Here is an 18,453-nt window from a genome sequence, read left to right as displayed (position 1 = left end):
TTGGTTTTAATCTTTGATACAAGTATGTATACATGCCATAAATTAGTAGGCATGCTGTAATTAAAAGTTGGGCAAAATCGTCTGCCGTTTTCCAGTGGACATTTTTTAATAATGGAATCAAATGGGCAGATTCAATTCATATGAAACTTTATTGGCAAGCGAAACTTAAGTGTACATTGCCAATGCATTATTAGACACTAAACATAGAGATATAAAATGTATTGAATGCAAAAGTTTAATTTGCTGAAGCTCAAAACAATTATTTCCTCTGGCTTTCTGCAGGACTGGTCCATCTCAGTCTCTATTGCGCACACGCTGGGTCTATCGCGGGTGGTTTTAATTTTCAGACGACTGTCATTCACAGGAGATGCGAAGAGATACAGCAGCTTTCCCGTGTCTCTCGCACACCTGTTTTAAGGAATGTGGGTGAAGTCTCCAATCTCATGATAGTAAATCCGCTCCTGTATTTATTATGCCTGGGACACGCATCATGGGTAGTGGATAAGCGTGAACAATCAGTTTCTGGATGTGAAGTTGAGTGTGTACCTCCTCAAAATGTATATATGCCAATGTTAGCACAGAAAGAGTCGAAAAACATTAGTGAATTTAGCTCATTGTACAAAGGTGCCTGGGTTTGTTCCTGGTTTGCAGAAGATACTCTAACCCTACCCTCACCCTATCGCATTGGTATTTAAAACATGCGAGAACTGACTCTGGTGAGTCACAGCCGGAAGAGCAGCGCTGTATACAAGCGAGAAGGAGGAACACTGTTCAGTAGCTTGGTTGGTTTTTGTTTAGATGTGTATTTATCTGTTTCTTTACTCATGTAGGGATTAAGGGAAATGCGACATTTAGGAGGGAACTTTAAATTGATCTCATTCTCACACCATTATACGTAAGGATATTTGGTAAGGGGCTATGAACTAAATTAAACTGTCCTTATTGTACCTTATTAGGTAATGAAATGTATAATAGAATTAGTCGCATTCGACAACCATTATAAATTAGATAAATGACAAATAAGTAGATTATTTGTCTTAATAGATTCTCCACCATTAACATTGTGATACAATGTTTTGTTGTATCCGCTCACAATTTCTACTGCAAGGAATTAGCTTTAATAAGTGAATTATAATTAATTCACTTATTGGAGTGATATTATTCTCATGGCTTATTGAAAATAATGTCACACTTATTTTTGTACAGCTTTGAAGCTAAATCTTTTAGAAACAGGGATGAGATTATTTCTCAAAATACATCACAGTCAAGATGCCTTTAAACACAGACAAACTTTATTACTATTCTAAACATAAATCTAATCTAACACATATATACATGAGACAGGTTGGTGAAAAGTGACAGAATGTGAAATAAGTTATCCGTACAGTGAAAATGAACTTTATGGAGTCTGTTGGCATTACCTTAAGAACTATTTATCCTTCTTTGAGTCTACATCGATTTGCTATCGGATTACCCAAATTATTTAATTGATACATCAGTACTTTGAGCACAATACTGGAGATGTACTTGCGTGTCTTTGTGGTGTTTCCTTGCGGTCTTTGTGTTGCTTGGTTCTTGGCGCTTGGGCGAAAGTTCATTCCGTCAATGTTTTGATCTCTGTATGATCGTAGAGTTATTGTCTGTATGAATTATGGGGTTAGATTTGAAGCGAGGCCGTAGAGAGTGATGAGCTTTTTCGGGACGTCGAGTCCTTGGGCCTCACATGGCATGGACCTGGCAGTCAGCGAGGCGACCAGACCAAGCACATGTAGGCAGAAGAGAGGAGACCCGAAGAAGGAGAGACGAGAGGCAAGAGAGAAGAGAGCATGTTCTTCCTGTTCAGAAATATTTAAACTGAAATTGGCCGCATCCCCAAAGGTGTCCTGCGGCAATCAGAAGTGACTTTTCAGAGTCACATGGTCAACTGGGCTGTCTTTTCCGACAGTTGAGTTATGGTCCTTTGTTTCAGACACTTAAAAATCTCCTGCTCAAAACCAGTGCATATTTAGTCATGAACTTTTATATCTTGAGAATGGTACAAGAGACATGATATTCGTTGTCATCAGCTTTCTCCGCATACGCCAGCGAACGCTTACATACTAAACATGACTTTTTTTTATGGCTGTTATACGTGTAGGTAAGAAAATCCCTGGTTACAAAATCATATTGGTTTTACACATCATTGCATTTTATCTAGTTAAGACTTATAGTTACCATTCTTATTAGAATGAGATAAATCATACAAAATTAAAGATTATATTTATCAATTATAGGTGATTGCACATCGCTACACACATTTTAAAGAGGTCCATCAGTCTATAATCATTAATTTGTCAGTTTTACAAGTTATCACAGTTCAAAGCAATTGTCCGAATGCCTAGCCAGACTAGGTATTGTATGAACTGTGGATTTATATGCATTCTGTACATTTTGGAGGGTTGATTAGGTTGATAGTACTGTGTCTGTGTGTGAAATGTTTCTGGATTAAGAATGTCCCTTTTAAGATGCTGTTTGCTCAACAGTGGTCACGATATCACGTGATCTGATGAGTAAGTGAAGCAGATTGGTTTATATCTGTTATAGAATCTTGTGTGTCCCGAGTCTCTCAGGAACTCCCAGAGTGTGTGTTCTGTCTTTTATTGCTTTGACCTTTGAACTTAGGGCCTCTTTGTAGAGAAGTTTTCAAGTCATATGGGATCTAGACATGTCTCTTTGTTAGTTTTATTGGCCAGATGTGACTCACTGGCACCAACGTCTTTCCATGTATGACGTTGTGGAATTCTAGGACTACGATTGGATAAATCCTCGATTCAAATCATGTCATTTCAATTCATCTGCATGTATAATCCAGCACTCAAAATGATGTGTTTGTGTGCTTATCCTGGATGTCTCAACTGAGAGGAGAATGTGAGATTATTTCTGTATCATGGCAACGTGAATACGTCACACGAGAGACTGTGTGATCTCCACCCTTTCTTGATTATAAGTAAAAAATATTATAGGTAAAAAGTAGCTAAATATTGGTCTTTTTCACTCCAAATGTGATTGTATCATTTTAGAAGACATTAGTATAACCGCTGGAGTCTTACCAATGATGTTTATGCTGACTGTCTGTTATTTTTTGGAGCTTCAAAAGAGAAATCTCATTCACTTGCATTTTAAGGACCTACTAAGCTAAAATATTTGTCTTCAAATGTGTTCTGGTGAAGAAAGAAAGTCATACATATCTGGGATATGATGAGGGTGAGTAAATAATGAGCATATTTTAATTTTTGGGTGAACTATTCCTTGACATGAAAAGGTACTGCGTAACAGGAAACAACCTTGGTGATGTCTATATATGTGCTAAGTTAAACCACGAAGAGTGTTTTTTGGATCATTAAATACTCAAAGAGCATTTTGTTACGAGTCTGGACCATTTAAAAGCAAGACTCCAATCTTCCATCAAAATGGTTAGTTGTGTTTTTCCACCTATTGAAATACTTTGCTACCAATCTTCTTTATTTCATTTGATGCCCATCAGGACACAATCAGAAAGAATCCGCTTGAGAGGAATTTGCTCATGTCTTGGAAGCAATTGCACATGTTCTTTCTTAATGAAGACCTGGGCAACCAGAGTAGTGAGGAAAAAATGGGGGAAAAGATGGCCCCAAATTGATTTTCCTTGATGTTTCCTACTTCTTCTCTTCATTTGACACAGATCTGTAACACCATTGAGGACTTTTTATCACTTACAATAACAAAGGGCTTAAGCAGCTCATTATCAGTGTAAATACCAACAGTTGTGTGAAGGCTGATTTATTTTCCAGAAGAGTTTAAAGCCCACAGTGTACTGCAGTCAGATGCAAACGCTGAGTGTATGCTTACAGGATACATTACGCAAAATGTCCTCATCAGCAGGGTGCTCAAGCATTTAACGCGCAAAACCAGATTTTTCTAACCGTGCATACTCTGAACTGGCAAAATGTGCATGCACCTGGATTTATTTGCACTAATTAGTGGGTCCACAATGAACCACTTGTATAATACTTAAATTGTGCTTTTTTTTTGTATGTAAATAAAATAAAAAAGTACTATAAGGCTGGGACTATTTGCACAAAGTATCTTTGTTTGATATAGGTAAAATGGGAGAGTGGCAGCATCACTTTTTTGTATTTATGATTGAAAAGGTAAATGTCACTAACTGTGTGTACACTATTATTGTTAAATCAGACAAAGTGAATTCAAAAACAGTAAGTTGACATTTCTTGATCTAAACTCATTCTATGCTTGTCAAAATTCAAAGAACTGCCCCCAGTGGCTGAAGCAGGAATTGTTTTGAATGTAACAGCACATGTGAGCTCTAATTTGTGGGTGAAATGCCTGCAGAGGAGCCTCAAAACTTAGTTGTAATGCCAGTTGTTTTCAGCTGTAAAGGATGTAATACAGTGAAGATGAATGCATATTTTATTAAGTCTACCCATATACCTAAACCTACTGTCAGTGTAGTAAAAATTTTATATTAGCAGGGCTCCAGACTGCGACTAAAATGGTTGCAAATGCGACCAAAAATAATTGATTGTGACAATAATTTAACATTTAATTGCCATTGGCGACAGTCGGGTTGTGTGTGTTCAAATGTGGTTTCTTCAGATATCATCTTGTGAGTTATTGAATACACCTTTGGAGCAGGCACAACCTGAGTCTCACTCCGCTTTACACCCTTTCTGTTTCTGACAAGCTTGCTGCACCACATGCAACAACAAACCCAGTGCGCGAGAATCGTGAAGAAATTATTCTTTTGAACCGGGTTTTTTCATGAATCACCCAATAAGAACTGAAGGTTTGAACTCAGAAGCTCAGGTTAACAGTTTGAATCAGATTCACTTTCTCAGTGAATCAGCCATCAGTACCCTCACATCTGGGAGTGCAGATATTTCAAAATAAGAGTTCTTAGTGTATTTCAGGCTTCTTTATTATTAAAAGTACTGGGAGTAAGTAAGTTCTAAGTACAGTACTGTGCAAACGTTTTAGGCACTTGCATAGTGAGGATGTCTTAAAAAACAATGACATAAATAGTTTTCACTTATTGTCATACAAAGTCCAGTATCATAAAAACAGCTAAATCAATATGTGGTGTGACCAGCACCGAAGAAACCGCACCAATTCTCCTAGGTACACCTGGACACAGTTTTTCTTAGTTGTTGGCAGATAGGATGTCTCAAGCTTCTTGGAGAATGATGTTGAAATGTCCATTTAATGGTGAACTATTCCTTTGTGTAAATGTAAGGGAGGTTTGCCACAAGTAAGCACCATTTATGTGTTAGCAAAAACATGTCAGCATCATCATGGCTGCATACATATCCACCTCCCAATCCTAAGCTCCCAAAGCTACCAAAGATCTATAACTCCTGGGAACTTTTCAAAATATAATTATTGAAATCCGTAGGCACTATAGAAACGCAGTACACAAAGTGATCATTGTTGCCAACTTAGCGACTTTGTCGCTATTTTTAGCGACTTTTCAGACCCCTTTAGCAACATTTTTGCAAAAAAGCGACTAGCGACAAATCTAGCGACTTTTTGGACAAACCTTAGCAACTTTCCAAATTCCAAATATCGCCAGTACTGCAAGCGTGAGGTCTTACTTCCCCGCTGCGTCTGCTCTGTTCAGTGAGCAGCTGAGAGGAGCAGCACATTCCGTTGACTGCACGCCAGCGGACATAGACATGAATGAGCTGCGCATGTGCACGCTGTGTTAGCAGGAACCAATCAGTGATCACATATCAGCTGCCTTCTCCTTTGTTTTAATTCAAAACATTTAATTTGACTGTTTTTTCTTGGCATGCGCTTATATTCACTACTAATCAGAGTTTTAGTTCATTCCGGTTCGGTTTCTGAACTCTCCGACTTCAGATCGTATATTTGCAGACTCTATACATTTTACTTATCCAAACACAACAATAAACCTTCTTCAAACTCATAAACATGTAACGTTAGCTAAGTTCCGTTCCGTTGTCTAACAGAAAATATGTAATTGAGAACCGCTTTACTGGACATTCGGCTATATACTTATATAAAAACAGTATGAGCACGGTTTAGGGGAGATAACCGTTATTATAAACTGAAGTAGGCTACAGTACCGACAAATTAGGCAGAATGCAAATACGATGCGATGACGTCATTAATATGCTAATGACGCATGACGTCATCTGGCGACATTTAGCTACTTTTCGAGCAGGCTTTAGCTACTTTCCATTGAAAATAGTTGGCAACACTGAAAGTGATATTTTTCACATCTAAATCCTACTTCAGTGTTGGCCAATATGTCAAGGGCACTGGGGCCAGAGGTATAACATCATTAACACTGTGACAGGCAGCTGTAGCTGAGGAATTCTTTTAGTGTGGCAGCCAGAGTGTTGTAGTAATGCCATCTAATACAGTAATACTCTGGTGGCAAGCAGTGTTTTTGCCACCCCATTATAACTGTGTTTGGAGCTTGTACGGCTTGTTCAATGTGAACTGTTGTTGCATGGAAAAGAGCTATGTAAAGTAATTCAAATGTTCTCCATTTGTGTTCCATTGCTAGAAATATACAGCACATGGGCATGGAATGACATGAGAGTGAGAAAATTAGTGTTTTGCAATTGTGAGAGGAACGTATTCCATAGCTTTGTACATATATTGCTGTTGTTTCTGTGCTTTTATTAATTAAACTCATACCTCTGGGATTAATTCGTTTTATTTACTGTTAGTGATTATCTACCCACATGGATTAATGTTAATGAAAACCAAGACATAAAATTAATTGCACACTAATGTGGTCATCGACACTTACTTAAATACACTTTTCTCCCACAAAAATATTCCTCGCAACATTTTTAAATCCTAGACACTTACTATTTAAATTAGATGAAAGTGAATGTTGTATTTCTTTGAAAGGGGCTAGGGACATACTCTGTGTTTTGAATATGTCTCCACTGGAACCCTAAATTGCTTTATTTCCCATGTTACCCCTCTGTCAGTGGGAGACCATTCTTTAAAGGTAATCTCTTTTCAGTTAATAGAAACAGCTTTACTCTCCCTTTTAAATTGTTTGTTTTCTGCATTTTCCCTATACTGCACCTGCTTTCATTTTTATTTTATAGTCTGTGTTTCATAGTGTTGCACTTTTATGTAGGTGTTTCAAAGAATGGCAAAGTTTTTAAATGATAATTATTTTGCAGTGCAAAGTTTATGGGGATTACTTTTGCTTTCAAAAACAAAATACTAAACCTTTATTAAAATTATACTTTCTGAAAAGAGGTTTAGGACAGTTTGAGACATTTTGTTCTTTCAGATATCCATTGGCTAGTTGCATGCAAACATACTGTATTTGAACTCTTGGATGAATCATGGACCTTCAATTCTTTTGAATCTTTAACCACAAACCTGGAGTTCAATCAATAAGATGAGACTAAAGGTGTTGGTCAGAGTCGCCATGCCCTATAAACATATTCACAAATTTTGTGTTTGTTATTCAGAGGAAGCATTGCCTGATTTGAACTATGTCTTGAACAAAAAGATCTTGAAACTGTTGACTTGAGAATTGTTGACTTGCATAAACCTGGAAAGGACATAAGTATCTCTAAAGATTAACTAAATTTTCATCAGTCCAAGGTAAGACAAATTGTCTTAAAATGGAGAAAGTTCAGTACTATTACTCTTCTTAGGAGTAGGCCATCTTCAAATTCACAAGAGCACAGGGCAAAACACTCCACGATGTTAAGGAAAATACAAGAGTGTCAGCTAAAGATATACTGAAATAACTGGAAATTGCAAACATCTATGACATGTCTACAATTCATGAGACACAACAAAAAATCCTCTGATCTGATCCACAATAACAAAAAAATGTTTTAGGGAGGTTACTCCAGCTAAAAGAGTGTCAACCAGTTCACATTATCCCCACTCTACACTGTGAATGTATACACTGGATATTCAATAAAGACAGAAAAATGTGTTTTTGTGTTATTTAAGCAGACTGTGTTTGTCAAACGTTGTGACTTTGATAAGATCAAATGTTTGGACCGATTTATGCAGAAATCCATTTTATATCCAAGGGTTTACATACTTGTTCTCCAACTGTATATGAGATGGGCTTTACTTAGTTCACTGAGGTGTTTTTTTTCTCAGGGACTAAGTATTTTTCTGAAATGTTGGCTGTGAGGTTGGTGGAAAGTCTGCCCAGAGCTCTCTCTTGGGCTCGAGGCCGATGGCATGGTCAGCCTGACACCATCTTCTTCAGTGTTCAGCCTAGAAAATCAATTTGAAATAAATGTACGTGGGGAGGGAGGCTGTTGGGTGTTAGAGTAAGAAGGCATTTTTTTCCAGAAGCTTTCCACTGTGAAACTCTGAAAATAGACCACTTTTAAGTGAATGGAAATATTTCACTAACATCTACAGATTCGGTATATGGAAACTCTCATAAACAATAACTGTAAAAAGTCATCTTGTCATCTTGACCACTCCACCACATGTAACACACTTGAAACAGAAATGCGGGACTGACCGTGCAGAGTGCATTTCACCCACAGATTAACAACTGTTACACAGGGGGAAAAAGGAAAAAATAGTTTCTTAAGTCGTAATTTTCATATTTGAATAGCACTGATATCATAGAAGTGCCTCCAACATTGTTAATTTGGAGTCTTTTTTCTTCTTCTTCTTTTTGTCTTGACTTGAACTATGACATGAACATAGTTGCTGATGCAAATCTCTAATTAATCAGCAAAAGACCTGTCACCTCACTGGGTCCTTTTTTGCAAGTTATTGGGAACATTTTGAAATGCAGACAACTGCTCACAGAGTAATGGGATACCATTACTTTTGTGCAGTGAGCATGACGGCAGTGTTGAGGTATCAGATGACAGTTTGAGTCTGTTGATAATTAATATGTAGCTGGACAATTTTTATACAACTAAAACTTACAGTAAATGTAACACTCTGGTTAGTATTGGCCGATCTTGTTTGTTCAAATCTTGTTCAGTATGACAAATATCAAAGAGGCACAGTTGGTAGAGAATTGTCATCAGTCAGAAAACAAAATAAAACTTTTCAATTTGATATTGTAAAATGTAGGAAATAAATTGATTTTGAATTATCTGCTTATAACATTTATATAGTCTTGAAATATTGCCAGATTTTAAGTAGCTTCTAATAGTACTGTGCAACTTCATTTAATGTTCATCTAGTTGTCAAAGCTAATGATTGCAGCTATTTCAACAAATTACCTCTTGGCACCCCCCCCATGCCAGCTTGTACCTGACAACACAGATAAAGCCATGGATTCCCGGAAGTTGTTTATACCCCTCCCCAGCTGTCCCTAGGCAGTGGCTAGCATAAGAGTGGGTTGGCAGGCTTTATTAAGGCTGGACTGAGCTCAGCAGATAGCATCCTATCTTGCTGCCTCTCTCCCACCTGTGATGTGGCCTTTCACAAACTTTGGCTTGTGTGCAATTGAATTACAATAATCTAGCAAGGTCACAATGGCCTCTAAATTGAGCACAGATGGGTGTTTGTTGTAAGTTCATGTGACAATTACCACAATAATCATGCCATGGCATAATGGAGCAGAATTGAAGCCAAATGGGATTTCTGAAAAATCAAACCTACCTAAAAAAATAGTGTTTATGTGTTGATTGCAGCTAATGTTTTCTTTGTCTCTCCTTCCCTCTTCACCATATGTTTGTCACCATCTGTCTGTTTTTTTTCCTATCTTTTCCTCTACAATCTCTGTTTCATTTGCCTCTCGGATTCACTTATTTCTTCAGTTATGGAGACATGGTGCCTAAGACGATTGCGGGGAAGATTTTTGGTTCCATCTGCTCCCTGAGTGGGGTGCTGGTAATAGCCCTACCTGTGCCTGTGATCGTGTCCAACTTTAGCCGAATCTACCATCAGAACCAGAGGGCAGATAAGCGGCGTGCTCAGAAGGTACAGGTGAACACCTTTAAATAGTTGCTGAGCTTTGCTACACTGTCAGCAGGGTAAAGGGTGAGCAGTGTGTTTGTGCATGTGAGTGTGTGTTTGCAAGGTAAAATGGCACACCTTTGCCCCGCCCCACGATTTCAGATCAGCCACTAACGACTAGCATGCGCTGCAAAGCTGCAAATGGCTCGGTGGACTAAGGCTGGGTGCATGACCTCAGACCAGCCTGCCACACACTCTAACACATGATCATTTATGCAAATCAGATCATTAGCTTAATGATGTTTAGAGAGAACTCATAGCTGCTGATGAAATGCTGATACAGTAGGAGAGACAACAGGTGAGATGTCATCATCCAGAATTTACCAGACTTGTGCGTAATTGGTTAAAGGTGTCAGGACATTGAAACGCTTTTTTTTTGTGACTGATTTCAAAAACCTTTTCATCTCATTCTACTCTATCTCTGCTCCTTTCAGCCTTTCACCTCACATTAAACCAGAAATCAACTCTAGCTTCCAATACATCTCCTAATCTTACACGTTCCCACATTTCATCTCATCTGGGTTGCTAAGAACTTTCATTTTGTACAATACAGAGTTTCAGAGCCAATGCAATTGTATCCTTAAAAAAAGCTTGAATAATTATATAATTTGTGACTAATCAATTGTTTCACTTTTTGAATTTTTTATAGAGCATAATGTTATTCTTTTTCTGTAGAATGCAATTAATTGGATCATAATTATGCTAAAATACTGTGCTATTTACTACTGCCTATTTATTCATTAAATAACACTATTAATAACCAAATCATAAATGTTTTTTTCAGCTTTAAATGACTTAATGACATTTTCACACACAATAAAAAAATTTGGCTTTCCCACATTTAACATGCTCTGCCACTACATTACAGTTTTGAGAGCTTCACAGATCACATGGTCATGCATTAGCCAAGCATCAGTTTTAGCATGAGAACCATTAATGTTTTGGTGGAAATGGAGTAACAGTGTCCAGACGAAACTTGTGAGACTTTCAAACATTTTTATACAGTATATATTTATATATGATATAAAGTGAACGATTTTGTAATGTATTACCATTGCTCACTGGCTCAATAACCTTTGTCATCTGGCACTCAAAAGTGGTCAGAACGGCATGGAGATTGTAGACAGAGAGATCAAGAGAGAGAAACAGGAACAGACTAAATAAAAAGTCAAATAACTTTTATGTAATACAATGGTTGCGATTGCTGGTGCACTCTACCAACAAATATCCTATATTTCAACAAGGAGAAGGAGACATTACCCTTAGTATTTGTCAGAACAGGTGTAACAGCCCTCTCACAGCCGCCTGCCACTATTTGAGTTCTTCATATGATGTTCAATGTCAAAGAGGTCTGGCCCTAAGGTGATCAAGATTTTAGGAATCATTGTTTTTTTTTATTTTACACCTATTATCTGTTGCTCTTGTTTGAGTGCTTTTGGCAATCCCTCTGTCTCACACTGATCAATAATGATCTCCCTCATCATCTTCTCTGCCAGACTCCTCCTGCTCAAGCTCCTGCAGGACTTCTTATACAGACAGCAGGACATCCACAGCCTTAACTGGCTGATTAAAGAGAGCGGATATTGCTAGAATGACTGGCTGATTAAAGCGAGTGGATATTGCTATAATGAGCCTCCATCCTTCGCTCCTCTGTCTTACACTGGGCTGCTCCGGGCTCACATTACAATTAGTAGGCCCATCTGTGTCTTCATCTTAGCCTGATATCTCTCACACCCAAACAGATCTCAGCTATATCATCACAGGTACCAAAGTCTGGGAGCAATCTGCTTCCTTTCCATCTTTTCAGCCTCATGCAGATTTCTTCTTCATTCTGCCTTGTGTGGCGGTCACCTCTGCACAGCCACTCATCCAGTAACCTTATTGGAAGTGGAGTTTGTCTGCAGTCGCAGTGACATGCAGAGACACAGCAAATGGCATACTTTTATTTTAGGCCCTGCTCAAATCACAGCGGCAATTTTCAGGACCAATGGAAAGGCCAAATGGATGTGCCCCAACCAATCATGGTGACTTAACTAAATGGATGGGAGGGTCACAGCAGTAATCGGGCAGCAAAATTCAATTTAAATTCTGAAAGAGTCAGCCTGGTCATGGGGTAAAATCAGGAAACAGAAAGCACGTAAAGCAAGAAACAAAGAAAAAGGTAAGATGTGGAGGTATTTCAAGGGCCACTTCACCCATAGTCAGAGGACACCGATTTGGAGAACCACCAGAGCAGAACAATCATGAAAGCTGAGCGAATATCTTATTCTCTCTGCATCTGGCAGCTAAAATGTTGAATCGAGGAAAGTTACAGTAAGATTAATGGTTATTTAGGTATTTTATGTGAACTGTACCATGCAACAGGAACTGTTTTAAATTGTTAGCATGAGTCAATTTTATTTGGCACCTTATGAACATGATGGATAGAATAAGACCATGATGGGCAAGGTGTGTTTCCTAAAAAGAAGACTCAGACTCCTTAGACTGCTGAAATAAAATGTTGAAATGGGAAGGTTGCAGCAGTCAAAAAGTGAATAAACATACAGTATATATACACTGGCAGCCAAAAGTTTGGTATAATGTACAGATTTAGCTGTTTCAGAAGGAAATTGGTACTTTAAAACTAAAGTGGCATATAACTGATCACAAAGTATAGTCAGGACATTACTGATGTAAAAAATCAGCACCATCACTATTTCAAAAAAAGTAATTTTTGATCAAATCTAGACAGGCCCCATTTCCAGCAGCCATCACTCCGACACCTTATCCTTGAGTAGTCATGCTAAATTTCTAATTTGTTACTAGAAAATTACTTTCTGTGATATAAACACATTATATCAAACACAGTTGAAAGCTATTTGGTTTGTTAAATGAAGCTTAACATTGTATTTGTGTTTGTTTTTGAGTTGCCGCAGTATGCAATAGACTGGAATGCCTTCAGGTCAATATTAGGTCAAAAATCGCAAAAAATAAACAGCTTTCTCTAGAAACTCATCAGTCAATCATTGTTTTGAGGAATGAAGGCTGTACAGTGATTGAAATTGGCAAAAACTGAAGATTTAAAACAAAGGTGTAACTGTCTTGTTTACTGTCATAACCTTTGTTCCCTGATGGAGGTGTCGATGTAGTGATGCTAGGGGTCTCTCTTGAGAGCCCCGAACACCTCTATTCTTTTGAGAAAAGGCCAATGAGAAGTGTCGAGTGGAATTTGCATACCACTGCTGATACAGGTGCAAGCAACCTGCTGCGTGCGTAATAGCAGGTGCATCAGTCTAACCTCCCCCAAAAAGACGTCATGTTGTTCCCCACCTCCCTGAGTGGGGAAGCAACATAAATTGCTTGGAGCAGGCTGCACCAGCCGCTGCCTTTTCTCTCTATGTTTTCTCTCCACAGAGTATTAGATCCGGCTGGGGCCATCTAATGCTATTATACGCATTGGGGAATGTGTTCTTTTCCATTCCTATCCAATTTTCCTAGAAAAAAGACCATGTAGAGACCACATCCTGCCCAAAGGGGAGGTCAACATGTGGCAATACGGCACATGCCCGTGGCTGTTGGAGGCGGAGGGTTAACGATTGCATCCAGGAATCACACAAAGACGGAAATGCATATTTATAAAGACGTGTCTTTAAAAAGAAGTTCAACGTCAATCTGTGTGGTCTAATAGAGAAAATATACTCTTTAGCAGGAATATACACTCTTTTAGCACTGTCAAAGCGCCAAGGAGCGAAAGGGAGAAAAGAAGGAGAGAAAGCCACTGGAAATAACAGCAGTAGTATTCAGCTCGCTGAAATTACAACCGCTCAGCCCCGAAGAAAAAATCTGAATGAGAGTGGCATTCCTTCTCCTTTTATACCAATATGTCTGGAGGAGTGGCATGCAAAGAATAATCTACACATTTCACTATATGTCATTTATTGGTGCTTCTCTATCAAGATTCAGCACAGCAAATCTTCTTTCTTGCAAAAACAACAAAGTAATTTCTTCTCTTTTTGCTTTCATCAGAACGTATACAGAAAAACATGCTCAAAATAAAAAATTGTGAATAATATTCAGTTGTTTAAACTACTTAAATCATCTCAGCAGTTTAAACTTTTGATCTCTGCTATTTCAACTTTTACATTTTGAATAATTGAAAGTGTATGCAGCTCCCAGCAAATAGCAAATGCTCTGTCAAAGTTCTTGAAAAATGGTTCTTGAACAGTCATTTACAGACTTGACCTTAGATTAGTGCAGGGACTCCATTGTATTACCTCCCCTTGGCTATTTTCATAAGCAAAGACAGCCAGTGTCTCAAGAGTTTCATATGATACATGGCCTCACCTGTGAGCAATGGGCCTCTATTTTAAACTGTTTATGACATTAGTAAATTTGGTACAGTTGTTCGAGTCGTGACAGAAGTTCTGGATAGCTGTTAGCACTTTTTAGTCTTTCATGACTTTGAATGCCTTTGCTGTTTTGTTATTTTTTAAGTTCATCAAGTCATTTCGTTAACTTCATTTTGCCAGAGAGGAGGGGTAAACAAAGGGAATAGCTTTAAAATGAATTCCACAATTTCTGAACACCATTACCTTTAAAGCACCATTGCCTAGTGTTTTTATTTTAAACAAACCATTTTGCCTGCTCCAAATTACTTTGGTTAAACTGAAGCCATCTCATTTGAGCTGTGCTCTTCAGGCGTCTCCAGGGAGCATCTGCCAACAAGAAGGTGACAGATTTTCAAGAACTGATACTCACTTTGAATAGGTGAAAAGCTCTTTAAGACTGATATCAGCCACTTTTTAGATATCTCCTCCATTTCCTATCCATTTTATTCACACCTCTTTCTTCTTTCATTTCTTTCCCCAGAAGATCCAAAGTAGATACTGTTTATGTGAAACATTTTGGGCATCAATCTTAGCTAGAGCTTCTAAAAATAATTAAAATACTGTTTACACAAAATGTAAATAGTGTGAAGTAGCAGAAACGAGAAATAATGTTATTATAATTGTATTTATTTTTTCAGAATAAACTGAATTCACCCAATACAAATTCACTTGACAACAAATGACATATACCTAGAATTGTATTCTGATGTAATGTATCTGTAATATTAAGTGACCTCTCCAGTGCTTATATCGTACATTTTCTCTATAGATGAGTGAAGCTTCATCCATCTCTGATTAGTGTACACACAATCGTTAATTGAACAATGTGAAATTTTATTCAATTCAAAAAAGAGCCCCTTGCTCTCGCCCCCTTCCCAATGTTTCTCTGGCTTGGCAAGTATGGATGAGATGACTGATTGTATCCTGATAGATAATTCATTACCATGCACACAAGTCGTCTGACTCTGGTCCTATCTGCCCACACAGAAAGCCCGCTTGTCCCGAATAAGAATAGCCAAGATGGGCAGCTCCAATGCCTACCTACAGAGCAAACGCAATGGACTCTTCAATGAGCTGTTGGATCTGACGGTAAGTGAGACTTTCTTGGAAATGTTCACTTCATGAACATGCAGTTTTTATCCAACTCTGCAGTGATATCTGACAAGAAAGCTGAAATATTTTGAAATCAATCAGAGATCCTTTGGGTTCAACTTAACAGACACACAGCCATGGTTTGCCTGTAAATTAACAATGTCACAATTTATTTCTACCAGCATATTTTCTGTCGGCTTGTGGGATTTGTATGCAATTGCCATCATGTACATGAGTCAAACTGCATTAGAGTTAACACTTTATTGTTAAGATACATGTTGGAAAAGAAAATGTGGATGTGTGGTGTAGTGGTTAAGGGAATAGTTCATCCAATGATGAATATGTGGATGATAATTATTCTGCCAAACTGCAAAAAAGACAACATTAAATTATCACATAAGCCGTCAATATTACGTTATATTTCAAGTCTTCTGAAGCCATATGATAGCTTTGTATGATTAAAGGACCAAAATGTAAGTTTTTATTCACCTAAAATCTTCCCCTCTGCCACTGCTTACCAATCTCACCTTTGGATGTGCTGTGCCAGGTTTCATGCAAATGATACCAAATGCCAAGACTTTGACGGCATGAACGTCCTGGTTACTTCCGTAACCTCCATTCCCTGAAGGAGGGAACAAGACGTTGTTCACATATATATATATATTATTATATATATATATATATATATATATATATATATATATATATATATATATATATATATAGTGTCTGTCTTAAATAACACTTGGATATTTTGTCATATATAAGAGACATTCGTGCATTTTTATGTGTGACTTAAGTGTCCAAATATTTATAGGACTACTGTATATATTCAGGCAAACACATACACACCCCTGATGGTATAATACTGATATAATGACATAATTTCTTTTTCGATTCCCGCAGTGGACAGATCTACTCTGTCAAATCCCAGTGCCTTTGGCACCATTTCATTTTGCTCTGTTGATGTTCTCATCAAGGGTGGCATGAGTTGTAGCTAATGAAATCAGGTCAGATTAAACTTACTCTCATTCTTACTCTCATTCCCTCCTAATTAGAAGTTGTGCTGACTTTAAAAAAAGGATGAAGATTTTTAGAATTGGTTGCAATCTGTGACCAGCTCCTCCCTTTATATTGCTACGAATGTCACACAAGATTAAATAGAAGATCTAAAAATAATACCTCTAATTAACACTCATTAGCATTTATTAAAAAAACGTTTCCACCAGAAGCTGGCAGACCTTGATGAAGAGCTTGTGGTATTTGCTGTGCAGTGGGGAGTGTGATAACAAGACAAGCAAACAATTCAGGATGGCAGACTTCCATCCAGCCTGTCACCCTTGATAGTTGTGGAATACCCCTGCTTTGCAGATGAAAAGATGCTCTGTACAATGTGCGTCTTAGTTCTGTATGTACATATTTTGGCTTCATTTAGTGGGGGATTTTTTGAACAAAAGGTTGTGATGAAGCTGACAATGGTTTGGCACTTTGAATTGCAGTCATGTCATTATTATTGCTCTGATCTGTGTGGGAACTCTGTGTCAAACAGAATAGAATGCAAGACCTTGGAAAGCCAAGAGAAGAGCTGTTGTACTGAGTACACACACACACACACACATATATATATATATATATATATATATATATATATATATATATATATATATATATATATATGTATTTCTGGTAAAGGCTATGGAACAGCAGTTTGTTAAGAGTTGTTTATTATACTCTTTCTCAAAAAGCCTCACAAAACATACGCCCTCACAATCACATACACAAACACACACACACACACACACTAACTAACTAACTAATAATGCCAGTGGCCACCATCATACTTCACAGACTCAATAATACATTTATTGGGCTGAGACTTTTGAAACATCAAATAGAAGAGATCCAGGATTGTAGAGTCTGCATCAATACCATATAGTGTCCACATTTCAAAGTGGTATTGACAAATCAGAAGCAGTGGAAAAAGTGGAAAATCATACTCAAGAAGAAGTACTGTTACTTCCCAAAAAAAATTGTTTGAGTAGAGTAAAAGTACAAGTCCTAAAAAATTACTCAAGTAAAAGAGTAGCTTTTTTTAAAAGTACCCATGAGTAGTGAGTATCGAGTACTGAGCTGCGAAAGCTATGCCTCATTATAATAAACACCGTATGATGCAATTTCAAAATGTAGCACACATAATGTAATTTACATTCCCTTTTATGTCTGTTTACCAGAGAGAATACAAAATATAGGTATTTTATGAGTATTTTTGACTGCCAAATTTTAAAATACATCACTTATCTATGATAAACACTACATGAATATGATAAAAAATAAAATAAAAGGGCGACATGATTACACAAATTAAAAGATGAAAATTTTATTTTCAATACACTGATCACCATTTTAAATCAAAATGTATGTTTAATTACATTAAAATTAATTTATTTTTAGGGTCTAAATTTCCCTTAATGCCAACAAAGCATGTTATTGTTGAGCATAAAACATGCAAGGAATGCAAAAAATTGCTAAAACAGCTCACTTGGCATGTCATATCTTGCATAATAGAGAGGTAGAGCAGGGGTAGGAAAAGTTTGGTATATGGGCCACGTCAGGCTTTAAAGGAATAATTCACCCAAAAATAAAAATTCTCTCATCGTTTACTCACTCTTATGCCATCCCGGATGTATATGGCTTTCTTTCTTCTGCTGAATACAAATTAGGATTTTTAGAAAATATCTCAGCTCTTTTGGTCCATACAATGCAAGTGAATGGGTGCAAAAATTATGAAGCTCCAAAAATCACATAAATCATCATAAAAGTAGCCTAATCCATGTGTCTCCAGTGGTTAAATCCATGTCTTCAGAAGTGATATGACAGAAGTGGGTGAGAAACGGATCAATATTTAAGTACATTTTTAGAAAAAATTCTCCTTGCTCAGCCAGATCTTTTGCTTTCACATTCTTCTTCTTGTGTTTTTAGTGGTTTATATTATTCATTCATATCG

At 37.4% G+C, this 18,453-nt stretch overlaps 1 protein-coding gene across 3 annotated transcripts in view; it reads left to right on the top strand.

Moving 5' to 3' along the window:
- Positions 1-18,453, top strand: part of LOC127632350 (potassium voltage-gated channel subfamily D member 3-like) — a 173,847-nt gene that overhangs the window by 139,554 nt on the left and 15,840 nt on the right. For 2 of the 3 annotated variants that reach the window (XM_052110892.1, XM_052110894.1), the window contains exons 3-4: positions 9,792-9,960; positions 15,345-15,446. In XM_052110892.1, coding sequence (XP_051966852.1) covers positions 9,792-9,960; positions 15,345-15,446 — 271 coding nt within the window. The remainder of the gene's footprint in view (positions 1-9,791; positions 9,961-15,344; positions 15,447-18,453) is intronic. The other variant, XM_052110893.1, reaches the window with a different exon arrangement.

Source organism: Xyrauchen texanus, chromosome 39 (genome assembly GCF_025860055.1).
Source record: "Xyrauchen texanus isolate HMW12.3.18 chromosome 39, RBS_HiC_50CHRs, whole genome shotgun sequence".
Classification (NCBI taxonomy): Eukaryota; Metazoa; Chordata; class Actinopteri; order Cypriniformes; family Catostomidae; genus Xyrauchen; species Xyrauchen texanus.
This window is presented reverse-complemented; position numbering and strand designations above follow the sequence as displayed.